Source organism: Macrosteles quadrilineatus, unplaced genomic scaffold (genome assembly GCF_028750875.1).
Source record: "Macrosteles quadrilineatus isolate MER2022 unplaced genomic scaffold, UCM_ALF_1.0 Scaffold_5__1_contigs__length_97177068, whole genome shotgun sequence".
Taxonomy (NCBI): domain Eukaryota; kingdom Metazoa; phylum Arthropoda; class Insecta; order Hemiptera; family Cicadellidae; genus Macrosteles; species Macrosteles quadrilineatus.
This window is the reverse complement of record NW_026542598.1, coordinates 55,570,794-55,593,515: the sequence shown is the minus strand read 5'-3', so window position 1 is coordinate 55,593,515 and position 22,722 is coordinate 55,570,794. Positions and strand designations below refer to the sequence as shown.

General features: G+C 36.2%; 1 protein-coding gene across 1 annotated transcript; it reads right to left on the bottom strand.

Moving 5' to 3' along the window:
- Window positions 1–7,999: 7,999 nt before the first annotated feature.
- Window positions 8,000–22,523, bottom strand: LOC128994635 (S-adenosylmethionine mitochondrial carrier protein homolog). Its single transcript, XM_054419316.1, has 6 exons — window positions 22,289–22,523; window positions 19,549–19,705; window positions 19,136–19,245; window positions 13,952–14,216; window positions 10,211–10,337; window positions 8,000–8,684 (listed from the first exon to the last, which is right to left on the bottom strand). Exons 1-6 carry the CDS (start codon window positions 22,328–22,330, stop codon window positions 8,567–8,569), a joined length of 819 nt encoding a protein of 272 aa, XP_054275291.1. The 5' UTR covers window positions 22,331–22,523; the 3' UTR covers window positions 8,000–8,566.
- Between the last annotated feature and the right edge of the window lie 199 nt (window positions 22,524–22,722).

The following is a 22,722-nucleotide window of genomic DNA, read 5'->3' as shown; positions in this document are numbered from 1 at the left end:
CTAAAGAAATTATAGATATTTACTCAGAAAAGTGGACATGGTTTTCTCATTCATTTACTCACTCAACTCATTATTTATTTACATTTTTGAAAGTAAACACTAACATTTTAATAATTAGAAAACATATGACTTAAATAAAGAATTTATGGTAAAGTCTAACCATTCTCCGCCCCTTGAGATACCCTGTATCTCAAGATCAGTCCATTGGAATGATAATCAGTTTTGAGATTGATCGTTTGATTATTTCACTTGTCGTTTTAAGGTGACCACACGTACTATTCCATCAGTTCCTGGATGTACTTGTTCTACTCTGGCAGTGAGCCACTTACATGGAGGAATATTTTCCAATATATATACCCTCCTCAGGAATATTTTACCCTCCTCGTCCAAAAATGGAAATGAATTTTTCAGTTTACTCTTGTTTTTGACATGTCCATGTTTTTTCAGTTGCTTTATTTCATCCTGAAAACATTCTTCCTGGATAAGTTTGACAATTGTTTTTGTAGACTTCTCAATTTCACTGCTGTTTAAAGACTCCTTTTCTCTTTCTTCTTCAGGTTTTCTTGTGTTATTTGTAAATCTCAAGATATAAGCAACAATACATATGATCTTAAAATAGCTTGAGAAGTTCATCAATTTCTTAAGCAAAGTTGACTTTTCTTGGGAAAACAAAATTTGAGTGGATGTTTTTCGTAACTCTGGGATTTCTTTTAAGTTAACATTCATGTTATTTCGAGGCCAACTTGATTTCTCTTCCTTTAGCCATTCCGGCCCATGCCACCAAAGACTAGATTGTTTCAGATGAGAACCAGAAATGCCTCTAGTAGCCAAATCAGCTGGGTTTTCAAACGAACTAACATGATTCCAATTTGAAGGCGGAATAGTGTCTTGTATTTCTGACACCCTGTTAGCAACAAACGTCTTCCATTTATTTGGCAACTGAGACAACCAACACAAAACAATTGTGGAATCAGTCCAAGCACAACACTTATTTACATCAATATTCAGAGAAAATGCTACCTTACTTAATAATTGAGAAAGAAGCAAGGCACCACAAAGTTCTAATCGTGGTAAGGAAATTTGTTTGGTTGGGGCAACTTTTGTTTTGGAACAAAGCAAATTAACTTTTACCTCATGATTGGTTGAAATAGATCGCACATACACGCAGCTAGCATAAGCTTTCTCGGATGCATCACAAAATCCAATAATTTCAATACTTTCACGTAAGTAATTGTGAGTTGTGACTTGTCTTGGAATGCACAATTTATTGATAGTTAACAGCTCACCTTTGATTTGATCCCATTGTTTTGCTATGTCTTCACTCACCGGCTCATCCCAAGTTAGTCCAGTTAACCACAGTTGTTGTAGCATGATTTTTGAAACTATTACTTAGTCCCAGTGGATCAAATACACTTGAAATAGCTCTCAGAATTTCTCGTTTGTTTAAACTAGATTTATTTTGAGTTGTGACATTGATGTTTATTTGAAACATGTCTGATTTGGGTTCCCACGCAACTCCTAAAGTTTTAATAGGTTTACTCTCTTCTAAATCTAAGTTCATAGCACCAACCTCTTTGTCCTCTTTTGGTATCCTGTCTAGTACAGCAGAACTATTGGAACACCACTTACGTAGTTTGAAACCTCCTGAACGTAAAAGTTGATCAAGTTCTTCCTGTAACTGTAGAGCAGTCTTCTCATCATGACACCCGGTTATTAAGTCGTCCACATAGAAATCCGTTCCTGCAGCAGCACAAGCTGTAGGGAATCGTGTCTTTTCGTCTTCTGATAACTGTTTCAAACACCTAGTAGCTAAGAAGGGAGCACTAGAGGTGCCATATGTTACTGTTTTTAGTATATATACTTTGACAGGCTCATAACTGTTTGTCCTCCACAATATTTGTTGAAACTTACAATCATTTTCATCAACTAACACCTGGCGATACATTTTCTCACAGTCAGCAACCATAACTATTCCATGTAATCGGAAACGTGTTAGGATGGAAAACAAGTCCTGCTGGACGTTTGGACCTACCATAAGTGTATCATTCAAAGATACCCTTGTGCTTGTAGGACAGAATGCATTAAAAACCACTCTCAGTTTGGTTGAAGAGCTTGACTCCTTTATTACTTCGTGATGAGGTAAGAAACAATTTGTTACGTTACCTGTGGTGGTTACTGATTCACTGAAATTTAGCTTCCCTGTTAGTTCCATGTGTCCTAGTTTCAGATACTCCTGTAAGAAACTATTATACTGCTGTTTTCTCTCGGAATTTAATGACAATCTTTGTTCAACTTTTTTGAAACTACCCAAAGCTATGTGTTGTGATTTTCCTAACTCATTTAGACGTTCATTGAATGGTAGTTTTACAATAAAGCGTCCAGATTCATCTCGTTTGACATTTTCCTTGAAATGCTGCTCACAATATTGTTCCTCTTTAGTGAGAACCGGATCAGTAACAACTTGCTCGATTTCCCAGAATCGCTTAAGTTGACTCTCAATAGTCAAATTGCAAGTTGACTCAGTCTCATTTGGGCACTGCCCACACCTACCAGCAACAATCCAGCCCAAAACACTATTGTGAAGAGTAGGTGTTTGTTTGGTACCTGATATCTTTCCTTCAATGATAAGGTCGAAGTAAACTTCTGCTCCCAATAGCATATCGACTTCACCTGGTTTGTAGAACTCCGGGTCTGCCAGGACAAGTGTAGAGATGTGATGAGACCAGTTGGTATGGTTAATAGTCTCAGCAGGTAGTTTAGTGGAGATGGTTGGCAAAACTACTGCTGAAATGTTGGTAAAATACTCGCTAACTCTTGAAAAAAGATTTAATGATACTCGTTTTGATGCTCTTGTTTTCGATTGCCCTATACCATTAATAGTTATTGAAGAGTTTAAAAGTTTTAAGCCAAGTCGATCAGCGCATGACTTAGTTATAAAGTTAGATTGTGCACCTGAATCAAGTAGTGCACGCACTCTTACATGTTCTCCTTTATTATTCTCGATTAGGACTATAGCAGTCGACAACAAAACTTGTGATGATGATATTGGTTCCTCTGCATTACTTAGATCAACAGATTTAGATGCAAACCCTTGTTCAGACGCATTATGACTAGCCGAGATAGATGTTACTTTATTCTTGTCACATGCTTTGCCGTTTTCCTTTTTCAATTCAATATGAATCATTGTGTGATGGTTTCGGTTACACAGTTTGCAAGTAGAACCATTGCAATCAGTAGCAGAATGATTGGGTTTTAAACAATTAAAACATAATTTACGCTTTTTGACAAGATCTATTCTGTCAGATACACTCATGCTACTAAATTCGTCACACTGATAAATTGCATGATTAGGTTTTTCACAGATTACACAAACATGAGTAAAAGAAGACTTTCCCCTTGCTTGGTTAAACGTCCCTTTACTTTGAATACCTCTATTATTAGAATGACTAATGTTAGATGCAGATGTCTTAGATATGCTTGAGGATGCCAAGGCATTAGTTCTTTGGATAAGAAACGATTTTAGCTGCTCAAAATTAGGACTATCCTGTGTAGTTAAGGACATTTCCCATTGTTTTCTAGTCTCACTATCTAATTTGCTAGTTAGAATGTACACAAGTATGCTATTCCATTCACCTACATTTTCACCTAACGACTTTAGAGCCCTAATATGGGTTTCAGATTCATCAACTAATTTTCTAAGTCCTTGTGAAGACTCATTTTGTAAAGGTACTTGACTGAATAATCCTTTTAGGTGAGAATTTACAATCAGCCTTTTGTTGTCATACCTGAGCTTTAGAATGTCCCAGGCCTCTAAATAGTTTTGATCTGTAGACGGAAGTGACTGCAATAGGTGGTGTGCCTCCCCTTTTAGACAAGATTTTAGATAAAATAGCTTTTGGATGTTTGGAAGCGACTGGTTGTCATGGACAATAGATATAAATAACTCGCTGAATGAAGGCCATTCCTCAATATTCCCATTAAATGATGGTAGATGTAAATTAGATAATTTGACTTGAGAAATAGGGTCAACTGAAACACTTTGTTGAATAGAATTAACCGAAGGAACAGGAACTAGATTAGGGACATTAGTTTGATATTCACTTAGTAAATTTAATAATTTAGCTTTAGTTGCAAAATAATCATTTTCGAAAGCTCCTAAAATGTCATCATTAGCTTGTTCCTCATCTATACTGCTAATTTCTTCATGAATTTGAAGATACAGATCAAATAGTTTATCAAGCTTTTCTTGCCTTACAATCAGGTTTGCCTTATCTGTACTGGTAATACTCACATTTTCTAGGTATGTATTGATTCTGGTAAGGGCTGATTTCACTGTACTCCTCTGTTTTAATAATGTTGTTACTCTTTGCTGGCTCATATTGCGTGGCGTAGAAGGACCATAAAGAAATTATAGATATTTACTCAGAAAAGTGGACATGGTTTTCTCATTCATTTACTCACTCAACTCATTATTTATTTACATTTTTGAAAGTAAACACTAACATTTTAATAATTAGAAAACATATGACTTAAATAAAGAATTTATGGTAAAGTCTAACCAGTTTCCATTTCGTATGTTTAACCATTCTTTAGAAAAAAATTAATAACTGAAAAAAACAAAATAGCGGCTGTGTGAGTAACTAAGGACTTCCGGACATTTTAAATATGATATTTAGTTATGTTTTTTACCCAGGATCAATGCCCTAACATATTGGTAGAGAGTTCTGGGACACCCTGTATATTTCGGCATGAATAATTAGTCTAAAAACAGCGTAAAAGTTGGAAAATGTACCCTAGGGACACGTCATGGTCGTGAATTTAGAGACTTTAAAAATACCTAGAACCTATTTAAAACCAAATAAATGTGTGTAACATGTTGCCCCCATCCCAAAAAATATTAAAACACATAATAATAAACTACAAATCCAGTATCTACGAAGTAAAAGGCCAGAGACATGAAAACGTACGTTTTTAAATTTTCACTCAAAAACTAACTTTCGGATATTCACATTTGAACCCTTGAAGGGCAGGCTCAGTAGAATCCAGAAGGGCCCTCTTTAAAAAATCCGGGAATATTATTTTTATTTACAATATTAGACTATGGGTACTCAAATTGTTCAGTTTTTTTTTTCCTAAATGCAAATATGCAGTTTGATTTAAGATTCAACTATTACAAGCTTAGTAAATCTGGAAAACCCAGGAAAATGGGTAGTTTCCTTAATTTATCTTAATGGAGGATTAAAGATTCCTTCTTATGTAAGAAAATATCCAAAGTATAAAGTGTTATGTATGTTCTTAAACAGCACAAAATACACAATATTTTGTCATAATTTAATAAACATTTATTTTTTGAGTATTTTCACGCACTGCTCCCCTTGTTTTTTATCCAGCCATACTCCAAGATGTTTTATGGCCTGGGCATCAGGGCTCCACGGTAGAAATTTACCATACATTTGAATTTCGTGGCAAATGTATGTTTTTTCAAGGAAAATATGTTGGTAGTTTCGTTGTTTAAGTTTATGATTAATGGCTCCATGGCGTCATCCCTTACTATTTCCTTGGCCCAGTCATCCTCTTAGAGTTTCTCCGCATGCCGAACACACTTCTCTCAGTCACTTGCACTTTGCAGTTACTTTGTCGAGCGTCGGAAGTAAGTTTCTCAACATAACTGATTTTAAACGTTGTTTTTTTTTCAGAAACCTCCCGTTTGACTTGAGCCCAAATCAACTCAATCGGATCGTATTGGCAGTGATATAAGCTCAATGGCTCATGCCGGTTTGTTGGTACTGTACTCACTGGTGGTACTGGACATAAACTTATTATTGACCACTGTCAACGCAAATGTCATTTAGACACAATATTTTTCGTTCATACAAACAATTGATAGTCATAACGGTGATTTCAACAGAATATTCGGCGCAAGTTAACAAAGTTAACAAGAGTTTACAATATCTACAAGAAAATAATAAATATAAATGTTAAATTTCTGAAACTATACAAAAGTGTTGGTAAATAACCCTCCTATACCTATACCTTAAAAATTTGAAGCTCGTATGTTTATTATAGATTTATATAATAGGTTACGTACCTTGTTCCGCCTTCAGTCTTAACTTAGTCTATGGATGACTAATTTCAGGTACAAAGACCCATTATCAAATCCTTATAAAACATCATATTGAATATGGTCAAACATCCAACGTAAGTCTTCATCAATGTATACATGCAGGTCGACACGTAAAATTTACACATTTAAAAAAACAAAAGTTACAAATACATTTTATACAATAGGCCGGTCACATTGAATGCGGGACAAACCGACGCAGGATACACGGCGGACACGACAGAGTTACTTTTGTTTTTTTAAATGTGTAAATTTTATGTGTCGTTGACCTGCATGTATAAATTTATTACATTTACGAGCTTTATTAAGCTTTATCAAGGGGCTATTTACCAAAACACTTTAGTATATTTTCATAATTTAACATTCATATTCATCATTTTCTTGTAGATTTTTTAGACCCTTGTTAACTTTGTTATCTTGCACTTCAGTTTCAGAGTTAGCCAATTCCTACGTCTCTTTAATTATTGTAGTAAATCATTATTAGGTGGGGGTGAAGAGCAGATAAGCAGAGCTGCCAACAAGACAAACCAGTCAGTGTGTTAAATCCCCAGTCAACGTTTATGACTCCAGGTTCCAGGTAACTTAACGTTTCAAAATGTTATTTGGTTGGAGACATAAGCAGTATACGAAAGTAAGATAGCATAATAATTAATGTCCCACATTATAAAACGTTAAATTTGTTACATTAGTGTGTTATCACTGAATAGGCCTAACAAAATTAAATGATAACAACACATTTTTAGTAACATTCATGTTATTACTTGTTTAATACAATTATTGAATGATCAATAATAAATTTCAATAAGAATTAACTCCAATTCTTCTGTCCCACTCATTTCGCCTAAATCATAAACAATTTGAAAGACCACCAAAATTAATTTTTTAAAGCTAAATATGAATGAATGGTGAGTTTTAACAACTTTTAAAATTAGCTTCATATAAAAGAGATTACAAATACAAATATCAAAATATATAGATAAACAACATGTTTTTACTTTCTCCCCCTATACCATAGTATATGGAGAAAGTATTGTTTTCGTCAAAATTTTCGAGTTTGAGTTTTGAGTGGGTATATTCGTTTTGGGCCCCCCTGGACCCAAAAAAGTGGTTTTCGAAGTGATGTCTGTGTGCGTGTGTGTGTCTGTGTGTCTGAATGTGTACAGAGCTAGAGACTACACCTGTGGTCCGATTTCGATGAAATTTGGTATGTAGGTTCTAATCCATGGTATCTCCAAGCATTTTTTTCATATTTTTATTTTTAATGGGGATTTCCTCATAAAAACCCATAAAAAACCGGAAAAATCGGATACTCTCAAAAATGGCCCAAACGATTTTGATAAAAATTTAGTATGTTGTAGCCCTTTAAATTACAAATAAAATAGTACAAATCCATTTCTGTAAAAATTACGGTTCAAAAGTTATTTGAAGTTATTATCAAATATGTTATTTTCCCATAAAATAACAAAAAATAGGATTTTAGAAAAAAATCCGGTTTTGATTTAACAAAGTATGTTATGGTCCTTACAATTTTGATAATTTTTTAGAAATTTTTATTTTTAATGGGGATTTTCCCATAAAACCCCATTAAATAATGGAAAAATAGGATTTTACCAAAAATGGCCTGAACGATTTTGATAAAAATTTAGTATGTTATAGTCCTTTATATTCTGAACAAAATGGTACAAATCCCATTTCCGTAAAAAATACGGTTCAAAAGTTATTGTAAATTATGTCATTTTCCCATAAAACCCCCATAAAATAATAGAAAAATCGGATTTTCCCAAAAATGGCCCGAACGATTTTGATTAAAATTTAGTATGTTATAGTCTTTTAAATTCTGAACAAAATTGTACAAATCCCATTTCCGTATATTTACTCTCACCGCTTACACATGATAAAGGTTGTTTACAAACTTATGAGAGAAAGTATGTGTCAGAATGCTGATACCGTTTATTTAAGTATTTTATTAATACTTAGCACTATTTAATAAAGAGTTTGTATTTTTAATAACATGATTCGTGACTTTAAAGTTATGACTAGAATCAATTATGTAGACCTACATAAAACAACAAATAACAAAAATTACTATTTTTTTATAGTAAATTTGTCAGCAAGGTATTTACATGTAAAACAGAAAATAAAAGACAAATTACAAAATAAACTATGAACAGTATAACAAATTGTAACACTACGACAATGACAGTTTAGGCACTATCATAAATTTGGCTCAAGAGAAAAAAAGTAATTTTATTAAATTGTTCTTTTGTGAGTATCACTTTTTTTTCTATTTGATATTTGATATCATGGAGCAAAATTGTGCCTTTAAGAAAATGTTACCAGTGGTCCAGTCTACAATAACTTGCGTTAATTAATAATCTATTATGTAAAGGAACTATAACAATTGTGCTTATTTGTTTTAAAAAACTACTACGGCAGAGGGTTTTATCATCTAACACCACTACTTAAAGTCTCCACAAAGTCTTTAGCAAACTCGTAACACCCGAAGAAAACCCCACCTCCAAGGAAGATGAAAACTGTTCTAGGAACAAAGCCAGCAAAGAGTCTGAAATGAATTCAATATACATCAATATTTTTAAATAAAAGAATACTAATTATAAATAGGGTAAATGTTTTATGTAAATAAAAACTATCTAATGTATAACAGGTTGTGTTTTGTCAGTGTCTTCCAGTGGGTTTCAATAAAGAATTTAAATTTAAGCCCATCCAAGGAATTAGAGTAAACATTTACAATGAATAGTTCTCAGGTACCGGTACTTTTCATTTTTAAAACCTTGAGACATTTCAACATCATCCAAGTAAAATAATTTGCTCTATTTAATTTTGTTCGTCAAAATAATCTTAACTATGCGGTCGAATGGCGAGTATAAGTCGCCGCCCACCATTATCCCAACTGCTCGAAAATAGCGACCTATACAAAAAAAAAAAAAAAAAATGAAAAAAGTTTATCTTTGCGGTCAAATGGCAAGTATAAGTCGCCGCCCACCATTATCCCAACTGCTCAAAAATAGCGACCTATACAAAAAAAAAAAAAAAAAATGAAAAAAGTTTATCTTTGCGGTCGAATGGCGAGTATAAGTCGCCGCCCACCATTATCCCAACTGCTCAAAAATAGCGACCTATACAAAAAAAAAAAAAAAATGAAAAAAGTTTATCTTTGCGGTCAAATGGCAAGTATAGGTCGCCGGGCTCCTTTTTTCCCGACTGCTTGAATGACAACCTATACTCGCCGAAAAATTAAAAAAATTCAAAAAAAGGGTTAGTTATAGATAGACATATAACATTTCTTAATCATAATTAAAGGTAACTTATTGTTTGATCTGAAATCTTAATATTTTGTGGCTGTTTACTGTTTTAGCCAATCTACAAAAAGTAAGGTTAGTTTTACATTTAATTTTAGTACTTTTGGCAGGTACACCACATCCAAGTGAAAGAATAAATCTGGCAAAACCCCTCAAATGTTTGTGGACATGTTAGAGATCAAACACGTCCCCCTCAAGTTAAAGTCAGAGATGCCAAACAACTAAGATAAACATCTACACACCTAAAAAATTTAATTTTTTGCTCGTGTCTACGCCAGTGGCATATTTCTAATGAAGTTAATTCAAACGCTTTTAAGAGAAAGCGGTCCAAACCCATCAAAGTTTTGTGGATGTGCCGAAATTCGAACCTGTCCCTCTCGCACCGAAGTCTGAGACGCTAACCACTAGGCTAGCAACACACCCAATATGTAATGTTTCTTAAAAATAACAGCAATGATAAGTGGAATGTGCATAATTTTAACCACCTTCATCTTAAAATCAATTTTTTTATCTTGGTCCTTAAGACAAATAAATATCATGGATACTTCCACTATTTTTTTAACAGTTAGTTAAGACTCAACGAATACTGATTTGGGCTTAACAAGATCAGTGTGCCAAAGCCTGGCACCAAAGCAACAGTGTTTTTTTTTGGGGGGGGGGGATTTCCCATTTCTTTCACTAGTCAATCCCCATCAATCAGTTTTATAAAGCGTGGTTGCTATTTTTTCAGTTTTTAATTTTAGTGTGGAAGACTATATTGTGAACTTACCCTTGGACACCCTTGGTCCTATATATCTGCTGCAGTACTGAGCCCATGGTGGTGGAAGGATCTTTAGCTAACATAATACGAGTCTTGGCCAGGTCTAGGGGTGTTGTGATGGCCCCAGCTATAGCCCCTGTAACACAGTTATAGATGTCTTGAGAAAGCTCCAAAGGCTCGATTCTGAAAACTTTCAGGTATCTTTAGAAGATTTGAAAGAGTGTGATCAGCTGCCTTTACATTTGACCTTTAAGTAGTTATCACACAATGCTTTCACACCATTATTTTAATTTTAATATAATTCTTTATTCAATTTCACCTTAAAATGCAAATTGATGTGCCAATGCTATAGAACTAATAATAATATCTGCCTCAAAGTACACAATACAGTAGACTCCCTCTTATTTGGACTCCTCGGGACCAACGCCAGCCAGGATAATGGGTTTTCCGGTAAAACCGATGTCCCCAAAAACTCGATAAAGCGGACTGTTTCAATGCATACTGTATACAGTATTTGACTTAAATTTAGGAGAGCATTGTATTTAAACACGTGATTACTGATCTCAAATCTTTCCCGCGAGAACGGTCGTTTCAATACCGCCCTCTTCCTGCCGCTCTACTCTGGTTAAACCGATGTGCTGATAAAAATTGTCCAGTTAAAGAGATGTAATTTCTGCCGAGTGTAGTCTGGTTAAACCGATGTCTGGTTAAAAGGTGTCCGGATAAGAGGGAGTCTACTGTAATGACAACTAGTGGTCATCCAGTGGTCGAAACTCGACCAAAAATTTGTAATGTACACGCATTGACTATTGGATTCTAAAGTAGACAGCCCATCTGCTGCCGTCATTTTTTAATTATAAAACATTGTACAGTAGACCCCATATAATCGGCACTGTACCACTCTGGCACTCCAGTAATCCAGCGTCTTTTGGCGGGAGGTCTTCCGCGATCGTGTAGATATCATCATTCTCTCCTGCGGCCATGAAAACGTTATCGTCGTCTTGCGCGATCGTGGCAAAATCATGAACATCTCCCGCGGACTTATTGACGTTATCATCGCCTCCCGTGGTTACGGAAACGTCATCGTCATCTTGAATGATCGTGGCTAAATCATGAACATCTCCCGCGGTCATGTAGACATTTTCGTTATATTCCGCGGTCGCGGCAAAATACTTTATCATCTCCCGCGGCTGTGTAATCATCATTGTCTACTCCCGCGGTCACGGAAACGTCATCGTCGTATTTCGCGATCGCGGCAAAATCATGCTCATCTCCCGTGGTCATGTAGACATTATCGTTGTCTTCCGCGGTCGTGACAAAGATTTTATCATCTCCCGCGGCCGTGTAAACATCATTGTCTACTCCCGCAGTCACAGAATCGTCATCGTCGACTTGCGCGATTGTGGCAAAATCATGATCATCTCCCGCGGTTACGGAGACGTCAACATCGTTATGCGCAATCGCAGCAAAATCACGAACATCTACCGCGGACGTGTAGACGTTATCATCATCCCCCGCAATCACACGTCATCGTCGTCATGAACGATCATGGCAAAATCATGATTATCTTTCGTGGCCATACACGTTATCATCGTTTCCCTCTATTACGAAAACGTCATCGTCGTCATGCCTGATTGCGGAAATAGTGGTTTCCGATCGCGCGATCTTCGGAGACGTGTTTTAATTGTTTTTATTGATAATATTCCCGTAATCCAACATTTTCACTAATGCAGGGCAGTATCACGGTCCTAAATCTGCCGGATTACTGAGAGTCAACTGTAATTGTTCGAGCCATACAGAATGCATGTGTAGAATTAAAATTATATATTCTATTTTCGACCTCATTTTTTGTTGCTGACACAGTTGATGGTTCATAACAGTTGCTATAGCTCATAATAAGACATTCCAAAAGTTGACTTGGTAATAAACATTGTTTATTCAACAGAAATTAGTAATTTAGATCAGCGCAATTTGTTTGGTGGCTCACATCAACTACGACAAATTTAATTAAAAAACTGGTGACAACTTTAACATGGGGATGGAATGTGTCTAGTTGTAAGTCAATGCTACAGGCTTATCTATTTTCACCCCAAGCTGTAAATAAAACATGTGATTGGAATTGCTTCCATTTGTTTTGATTTTATGTTTATATTCCGTTGTTATTTCGTCACCAGCATGGCAACCCATGAGGCCCATATCAATGTTATTTTTAAAATTTCAAATTCATTTCTTGTGCTTATTTTTGAACCTATTTTAATTTATAAAGGGATTCTGCACACCTACAGAAAAATATCTTTCTAACAGTGTGCGTAGATTTTCCCTACGATGCACACAAGCTGAGAAAAAAGGTTTTAATTTAAAAAATTACTGGGACGGGTGGCGTCGTCCTGTAATCCAGCTACTAGGAGGTCACGAATTATGGATATTTATAGGCATGCACTGTGGATGCGATATTCCCTGGTGTGGATTAACGTCTGCACGGGTGAGTACTACCACTATCCGCAGTGCTAATTAGACCAATTCGTATATACCAAGGCAAAAATGTGGTTCGGATTCCACTATAAACTGTAGGTCCCTTAGTTGCCATTAGCTATATGGGCTATTAATTAACAGCTGTGGCTAAGGAATTTCGGTCTTAGTCACTAACAAGACTACAAGATCGCGCCACTCATCCTACACTCATCTCCATTCATACATGGCTTAAAATACCTACTTTGTATGGACGCCATTTCATTGAACAGTATTAACATGCTTGCCTATTAATATATAGATAGATGTAGCAATCCTCAAAATATGGAGTTAACAGGACTTTTTAAATAACACTTACTTTTACTACGCTCTTAAGCCTGGTTTACACGTGTCGAGTATGGCAGGCCTGTTGTCGGCCCAGCTGTTGATTTGTTCAACTCGCCCAATACTTGAGTAGACAGTCAACATGCATCCCTATTTCTGACAGGGACAGTGTAGGCACAGGAATTTTATAATGATTACTTTTGTTGTTATTTTTATATACCGACATAACTAGTTATGTCTTATTGCTTTAATAAAAAATGTTCTTTAGTTCAAGACATTAGTCCAGTAACTTTGTTCTATGAAGGGGGGGGGGGGTACCTTGCTTCAAATCTGGTAGTTCTGATTTATTGCTTACTTATTTTCTTATCTAATGATGTTGGCCCAATGAATAATGCAAGTTTGAGACCTCAAGCGCCAAATGCAACCTTGTTAAAAATTGAAAAATTAGTGAATTTTTTTACTTTAATTTAGCTTTTGGTGGTTGTAATTCTGAAGGACTTAATTGTTCAATAATGCTTATAAATACTGGGTTTGAAGTAGACTAAATACCCTACACTTTGACACTAAATACGGTTTTAGTGTCAAAGTGTAGGGTATTTAGTAGTCTAATTAGTCTATTTAGTCTGTAGTCTAAATATATTTACCGTGATGCAGCCTTTCAAACATTATTAATATTTTTGAACTTAGCAATTTTTATTAACAGCATAATTTGTAAACTAAACATGTTTACAATAAGTTGTCACATCCACACACAAAGGTTTTAATATTCAATGTTTGAACAATAGAATATTTAATTGACTAATCAGCTTATTTCTATTTTTACATTTTTCCTTATAAATATACAATTTTTTTAAATAAATAGATTATCCTCAATTTTTTCTTTTGAGTGGCCATTTTGTAACAGGTGTTGAGCGACATTTACACTTTTATTGTAAACTCAATCCTTATGTCACAAACCTGCTACGGCACCACTAAAGGCACCCTCGACTGGTGTGGTGGTGTGGCCAGTTGCAGAGTGTAGATACACCTTGATTGCCTCCCAGATAGGGAACTGGATTACGGAGAATGGAATGTCACGTATGATAGTACTAAGAAAGCCCCGGTACAGTCCCGGCAGACCCTCAGTCTGCACTGCGTGACGGATGATGGAGAGTGGCCGAGTACCGGACGTCTGGCGTCTCTGCTTGACCACCTCCACTGGCACCTTCACTAGGTTTACCACCTGAACAGTGATACAACTTTAACTTTATAACTACTACAACTTTATGGTATTTGAGGAATTATTATGGACATTTAACAGTTAGTTAAAAACGAGTTTTCACAACGCTACAACCAAGAACTTAATAAACTTTTAAACAACTTTATTTTCCAATGTAAAGAGGTGGCAAAAGAGTTGTTTTAACACATTTTTTTCAGTGTACAGCCACACAATATATAGAAATTAATTTGTTAATGTATCACGACCGTCTATACTTCTCGTGATAATAATACTTAGGAATGATCTAAATTGGTAACATTTTATTTGAACATGTCTTTTGTAAGAAGTCTCTAACACTAATAACAATATTTGTTTACATCTGATCATAATAATATAATATCCTAAATAAAACATATGTTTTATTTACAGTCTTGAAACATCCCCCTCCTTAAAGGTCGAGTCTCCTTGGAGGATGTACTTGACGTCCGTGTCTAGTCTTGTAACTTGAGTTGTCCTCTTGTGGTTTTGGACTTCTGGTACAGACACTTGTTGAATTTTGTTCTGTCACATTGTCTCGTGATGGTGTACTTTTCAAGTCATCGGGAAATGGTAGAAGATGGAAACGGTTTCTTCTTAGGTCTCTTGTATCAGTCCTGACAATATATGATCGTGGCTCAGTTGCTGTTTTTACAACCGTTCCAGGTTTTCCCACTTCAGATATCCAAACGCTGTCTCCAGATTTCAAACTTCCAAGAGATTTGGCACCATGTCTGGAGTCATAATTTCTCTTGTACTTTTCTCTATAATTCCTCTCCCTTTGTTTCAAGTCACTCAAATCTGGCTTTTCTGTTAAAAGTCCTGGCAAAACTGGTAGGTTGTCTCGTAAACGTCGTCCCATTAGTAGTTGTGCAGGGCTAAACCCGTTCGATATTGGAGTGTTACGGTATGATAAGAGTGCCAGGTAAGGGTCTTCTTTATTTTTCTTTAGGATGCATTTTGCTACCTTCACTGCAGCCTCTGCAGCTCCATTACTCTGATGGAAGTGAGGGCTACTTGTCTTTAACTTGAAATTGTAGTCTTTGGAAAACTGCTGGAATTCCGAACCTTGACGCATGGGGAATTGGGTTCCGCTGTCGGTTCTGATTTCTTCTGGAATTCCATGACGACTAAATACTGATTTACATTTTTCAATGACTTGATGACTTGTCAAAGAACGTAAGGTTGCAATTTCAAAGTATCGTGAGTAACAATCTGTTAACACGATGAACCATTGACCACTTAACTTGAAAAGATCCATTGCTGCAATCTGCCAAGGTCTTGAAGGGAACTCTGCTGGAATAAGTGGTTCGTTTTTATTTTTCCTGTGCTGAATACATTGTGGACAACTTTCAACCATCTTTGCAATCTCACGAGATATTCCTGGCCACCAAAGACTGTTGCTGGCTCGGAGTCTACATTTTGTTATTCCCAAGTGTCCTACATGGATTCGTTTTAGCATTTCTTCTCTCAATGCTTCTGGAACATATATTCTTGTTCCTCGTAATACAAGATCATCAGCAACAGAAAGTTCTTCCTTTACGTTGAAAAATGTCTTTAATTGATCTGGAATTTCAGATTTTTCTGGCCAACCATCAATGATTAAGTTCCGTAATTTCATACAAATTGGATCTTGTCTTTGACAATGTAGGATTTTCTGTATGTTTTCATCAGTAGTTGGAACATTGGAAATGACTTGTCTCACGTAGTAAGTGAGTTCCTCCTCTAAGTCATAGTTTTCAGTGTCCTTTAGAGGGTTACGTGAAAGACAGTCAGCTGTTATTAGGTGTTTTCCAGGAGTATACACAAGATTGTATGAGTAACGCATCATTCTTAGTCTTATTCTCTGTAGACGTGGAGTTAATTCATCTAAGTTTTTTGACGTCAAAATCTTCAAAAGTGGTTTATGATCTGTCTCGATTATTATGTCCTTACCAACTATATAGTCTTTCAACTTGTCACATGCCCAGGCGATTCCCAGAGCTTCTCGTTCTATGTTGGAATATCTTCTTTCTGCTTCAGTGAGAGAACGTGAGATGTAGCTTACTGGTTTGAATGTGCCACTTTTTTCTCGTTGCAACAATACTCCGCCGATACCAAATGATGATGCATCAGATGAAATCATTGTTTGGAGATTAGGGTCATAGAAAGCTAAGTGAGGAGCCGTAGTAAGAAGATTTTTGATAGTATCGAAAGCTTTTTGTTGTGGTTTGTCCCATATCCATTCATTATTTTTGTTGAGTAGCTCGTGAATAGGCTTCAAAATCTCAGACCTATTTGGAATATATCTTCCACTAAAATTGATCATTCCAAGATATCTTTGTACACCTTTCACATCAGTTGGAGGCTCCATCGCAGAAATAGCCTTAACTCTCTCCTGATCAAGAGAAATGCCATCAGCACTCAGTTCAAAGCCAAGGAACTTAATTTTTGGCTTTGAAAAGACTGTTTTCTCTTTATTCAAGGTAATGCCTTCATTTTGAAGCTTTTCCAGAACCTCCATCAAAACCTTGTCATGCTCGGCTTGTGTGCTTCCCCATATTAGGATATCATCAATGTAAGCTTTTACATTTCTTTGATCACCAAGAGCAGCATGGATGCGTTTCTGGAAATACTCTGGAGCTGATGTAATGCCAAAGGGGAGGACCTTGAACTTAAATCGTCCCCAAGGTGTCAAAAAAGTGGTGAGATCTTGTGATTTTTCTTCCAAAGGTATTTGCCAAAACCCGTGATTGGCGTCTAGTTTAGAGAACACAGTAGCTCCTTTGATCTGTGCTATTGTGTATTCTATCCCTGGAATTGGATGTAACTGGCGCCGAACACTTTGGTTTATTTCGAAAGATCAACACATATCCGGACGTTACCGCTGTCTTTCTTTGGTACGACGACCATCGGAGAACACCAAGGTGTAGCATGGTCTACTGGAGTTATGACCTCCATATTTACCATTCTTTGAATCTCTTCCTTGGTTTTTGACCATAATGGTAGAGGTATTCGTCGAGGCACTGTAATTGAAAATGGCTTTGCTCCCATTTTTAGCTCAATTTCATAAGCTCCGTTCATTTTACCTAAACCACTGAAAAGAGATGGACATTTTTCGTACCAGTTCGTCGAAGTTGAAGACACACTTCGGACAACTTGTAGAAGGTTTAGTTTTTCAATGGCTGGTTTACCTAGGAGTGGTGTTTTACATTTTTCTGCTACATAAAAATGCTCAAAACAAGATTTGTTCTTATAGTCTAACTTTACATTTACCATCCCTCGTACAGCTAACTGAGTCCCATCCGGTCCTGAAAGTCTTTTACACGTATGTTGTAATGGAACTTTTTTGTTTAGCTTTATATTAGCTGGCAAAACTGAAACGTCTGCTCCAGTATCGATTTTAAACTTAATAATGTCAGAATCATTAAACCTGAGGTCAATTTCCCAAGATTCAGGGTTTAGAGCACTGTTTTCAGTAATTTTACCTATGAATTCTTCAGAATTTGATGAATTTGTACAATATTGATTAACAAACTGTGGTTCACTACTGACTTCATTAACCTTTTGCTTAGAACAAACTTTAGCAAAGTGACCGTTTGCTTTACAGTTGTTACACCGAACATTTTTGGCAGGACACAAGCCTCGGCGATGGGATGGAGTATTCCCACACCATTTACATAGGTTTTCTGGATTGTATTTTCCATGGTTATTAGAAACTGTTTTCTTACAAAAAGACTTTTTAGGAGTGGTAAATTTTACCCGATCAACGGAGGGATCAGCTAGGTCAAGTTTTTGCCTAACTAATGCCTCTGAACTGCGAAGAGCATCAACTGCAGTTTCTAATTTTAGTGAGCTTTGTAACTGTAAGCGATCACTAAGGTTTTGATCATTCATTCCAACGATAAGTTGCATGAGAATCATTTCATCCCTTAAATCTCCCCAGTTGCATGGTTTTGCAAGAGTATGTAAGTCTGTGATGAAATTTTCAGCAGACTCTGAGGATCCCTGTTTTCGTCTAAGAAATTTAGCACGCTGATAAATTATGTTTGTTTTAGGAACGAAATGGTTTTCGAATTTTCCCATAATCAATTCATAATTTTCCAACTCATCAGGGCTTAGATTAAAGGAATCAAATATTTCCTCAGCCTTATCCCCCATACAGTAGCAAAGAATGTCAACTTGCCTTTTCCCAGGTGCTTTATGTAGATCGCTGACTAACCTGTACCTTTCAAAGCGTTTCTTCCACGCACTCCAATCATAGGGGTTGAAGGAAAAATTGTCTGGAGGCTTGACATGGATTTGATTTCTTTGAAGTCTGTTCTCTTCAATTTCCTGTTGGATCTGTAGGTTTACATCAGACTGCGCCATGTATCACGACCGTCTATACTTCTCGTGATAATAATACTTAGGAATGATCTAAATTGGTAACATTTTATTTGAACATGTCTTTTGTAAGAAGTCTCTAACACTAATAACAATATTTGTTTACATCTGATCATAATAATATAATATCCTAAATAAAAGATATGTTTTATTTACAGTCTTGAAACAGTTAATTGTCAACAAATAGAGTAGAATAAAACAGAGTACCGGTATCAAGTAAAACAAAGATCGGATGGTCGAGACTCTACTGTACTTGCCCTTTAGGTTTTTAGTTGGTGATAATTATTTGATATCGTAAATTTTCCAGATAGATTATTACAGATATATTTTTTCAATCACATTTAGGGGTTGTAGGTACTATTCTGATAGGGCCCATTCTATGTGGAATTTGTTAGTAAAATAACTAATACAAGCTTTTTTAAGAAAAAAAAATGTTGACGAAGCACTTTAGATTATAAGATTTAACTATAACTTACATTTAACTTAACAGCAAATTAACTAGTTTAAGTTTTAAAGCACACATAGGCATTATCCTAACTTACCAGTTCGGCAACAGAAGCACTCGCCACATGACACACGGGGCTCCAAGCACCATAGAAATACGGGGAGAACCAACCCTTAGACTCATTGTAAGTCAGGAAGAAAATCGAAGCTGAAAAATAGTGAAAGCATTGACCAATGACCATCTTATACAAATTAATTACAATACAATCATTACAGTAAAAATTTAAAATCCATGGATTATTCTGTTGCAAACATTTAACCATACATGTTTCTATCTGAGTAGTCTCTCATCTCATGGACACAAATATTTTAAAACAGGGCTCTTCTTTTAGATGGTTCCCAAAGTGGTAAGAAACTCATTGATTACAAAGTGGGAGGAAGGTATACAGGTATACTATAAATTCTCTACTCAAATACAGTATTAGTAAACTAGAGCTGATCACTGACTTACCACAGGGTGCAGACCCTGCTGCAGTCGGTCCTAAACCTTTATAAATCTGCTTAAAACCTCCAGCCTTCCAAAACCCTTGTTCACTTTGGATTCTCGTTTTCAAAGTATCCAATGGGAACAAAGTAACATCAACAATTAAACCAGCGATCGCACCAGCCTGTAACACAAACACTTTGGTGGGATTTCTTCAAACAATATCACAACAATATTGATTAGTGGTAATATGACGTGTTTGTTCAAACAATAGATCAGATACAGTACATGATTTAGCTAAGCAAATTTTTGTAGTTGTGGACAAGCTATAGTGAGGGTTGGGTGTATGTTCTAAGCTGGCAGCTTCAAGTCAACTTGTCCACTGTCTGACCTGAGGTTTGGAGGTGCCAATCAGCAGTAGTGTGTCCATGGCGGTAGACCGTACATTGTTTTGGAGACTTTTTACCCTGCACGCGCGCTCACGCTATACATTCATAGTTCGTGAATTGGGCGAATTACTAATTATGTATTAGTTCGAAGATGAGTGTGTTATTTGTGCATATTACACTAAGGCATGAATTGCTGTTGCCTTATCTTCAATCCAGAAGTCAAATAATAACGCTATCTCGTGACTTGAAGGCCAGAATACAACTCGATTCTAGGTTATCCACAGAGAGAAAATATACGACAACTAGCAAGAAAAAGTTTGAGATGTGACTTCTGTCCATGACTAAGATAAAAAGACGACAAAAATCTGCAACAATCTTGTGGAAACTGTTCTGTGGAGGACTGTTTTTACGTGTGAAAACCAGACTTTTTAGAGATAATTAAAGGTTTAAAATTTCATTTATTTGTGTTTTGGTATTTAAATTCAAAGTTTAAGATTTGAATAAAGTATTATGTTGTTTTTCATTAAAATCCTAAAAAGACACAATGGGGTAAAAAATTACTCTACGCGCGTTCTCGTGTTTTGACGGTAGGCGCGCGCTCTCCAGGGTTAATATTACAATACAACTAAAATGATGTGATATTGTGATTTATGCGCTAAGAATAGTATATGACGTTACTAGTCCTGAAAATAAGTATTACCGGACGAGTGTGGTCGTTCCCGTGCAGAATTACCATTATAGTCCGGTAAACACATTTTGGAAGAGTGACGTTCAATATTTTACGCCATACTACTCTAAGCTAACTTAACAATAAAAATTATATTATACCCGCCGACTACAGGACTAACAATCACTACTCTTTTTGTTTATAGTCATTCATTGCCAAATATAATCAGCTGGTTGGTGTCCGGTAAAAACTTTTTACAGTACAGTAGCACGTAATGAAATCCCATAAGATTAAGCTGGCGGCAAACAGCTGTTTTCTGAAATAAATCCTTGCGTGGGAAGTTTGTTAAAACAGTGTAGTGTGGAGTAAAATTATTTATTTTCTAGTGGGCAGTCAAGTGGCAGTAATAAAGGACCAGCTGACGCACTAGTAAACAATACACTTAGGACACAGACTCGACCCTTGGTTTGTCTTAGCTTGTCAACAACTGTAATACATTGAGCTTCTCATATTATTTTTTATGTCAATTCAAACAAACAAAATAATCTGGTTTTCTGTACACGGGAAAGATGTGTAGCCCTAGCACATCTCTCAGACTCAAGATGGAATGCCACTGTTAGGGGTTTAGATCTAACAAACTAATAAATAATTTTAAAGTACCTCTGTCGGCGTTTCTTGTCTATGACTGTGCTTCCAATGAAATAATATCAGAATAATTATGGTACGGTAGTGAATAGTATGGTAACTATGGCCTGATATTTGACCATGATAGGACCGGGCTAAGGTCGGAACGGCCTAAAAGTTGAATATTGGGAGGAGCATATCTTGCGCTCTCCTCGGCCACACCGGTAATTGTCTCTCTGTACAACAGCAAAACCCAAAAGCATTTCTTGCGGTATTGGCGACACCGAGGAAGAGTCTTCCGAGACAGCATTGATCGTGATCGCATTTGGTGAACCGAACACGCTTGGCATTATCACCCCAGACAGGAAACAAGTAGACGGTCGGACACTAGGTCAGATATTCCGAGGAGTCGGTCTTGCCGAGATAGGATATAAGGGGTTTTACTGTACCTAATAAGAGAGCATGTGCCTTGAATTTCAGCATGCATCTGCTATTGCACTAACAATTATCTGGTGACAGTAGTGCAACGGACTTCGGGCCCAAGGCAGTGATGTTGTAGGTTCAGATCATGATATCTACCACTCCCTAGGAACTTATTATCAGTACAGTACACCATTGTACTTTATGCGCTTACCCCTTGCTTTGCTGGATATGTTCAATGCACAGGCCTCTGTGGCTCAAGTGGACAAACAAATGCAAGGAAACTTAAAATAGGTTGCGAAACCTCTATAAAAAAATATAGCTGGCCTATAACTTAAAAATGTATCTGTTACTTTAACTAACAAGAAGAAAGTGCATAGCCAATTAACATCATTTGACATTTCAAATAGTGATGACAGTTAACTTAATGATCTTTGAACATAGCCTAAGCCTATCTCGTTGAATGTAGGCTATGGCATATTCAATCATGCCAAAGCCTAACTTGTACCAATTTCTTAAGCTGGACCCCAAAGTTAAAAATAAAGATCTCTTAAAATATATTAACTTAAACCTACTACTATTATATAAAACATCAAATTATTTTCTATATTTTAATCTGACACATTAGCCTATTTACGAGTTTACAGTCTAGGTTAGGTTAACTTACTCCTAAAGAGGTTAGGGGAGTTGGAATATCTGGATTAGCCATTTAAATTGTTAATTTAAAATGACCCCTAAACAGTTCTTGAGAGAATAATATTTTTCAATTCATCAGAAAAGAGCAGCAAAACAATTTGGTGGTATTTTGGATACTTAAAAACAACTTCCAAAATCAAAGAAAACAGTTAGTTAAAACTCTGCAGACGCTCCATCACGATCACGTTGATGATGAAAGATGAATGCAAATTGCAAGCAAGCAAAACGAATTAAAAACAAAACACAAAACGAAAACAAAGCCCGACTGCCCGAGTGCCCGAGCACGCGAAGCAAAGCGAGGCCGGCTTCCTAAAAACAAGCAGCTGTTTTGGTGTCGTCTGCTCAGCTGTTACTCCAGTCATGTGTTCAAGACGTGTTGTTGTTGTTGGTTGTTACTTGTTGGTT

Bases quoted from the DNA above. Each gene is read 5' to 3' on its own strand.
- LOC128994635 (XM_054419316.1), bottom strand. From the start codon at position 22,330: ATGGCTAATCCAGATATTCCAACTCCCCTAACCTCTTTAGGA. The intron at 19,706-22,288 runs GTAAGTTAACCT...TTTGTGTTACAG, and splicing joins CTCCCCTAACCTCTTTAGGA to GCTGGTGCGATCGCTGGTTT. The intron at 10,338-13,951 runs GTTTGTGACATA...ACTGTGTTACAG, and splicing joins CTTTAGTGGTGCCGTAGCAG to GGGCTATAGCTGGGGCCATC.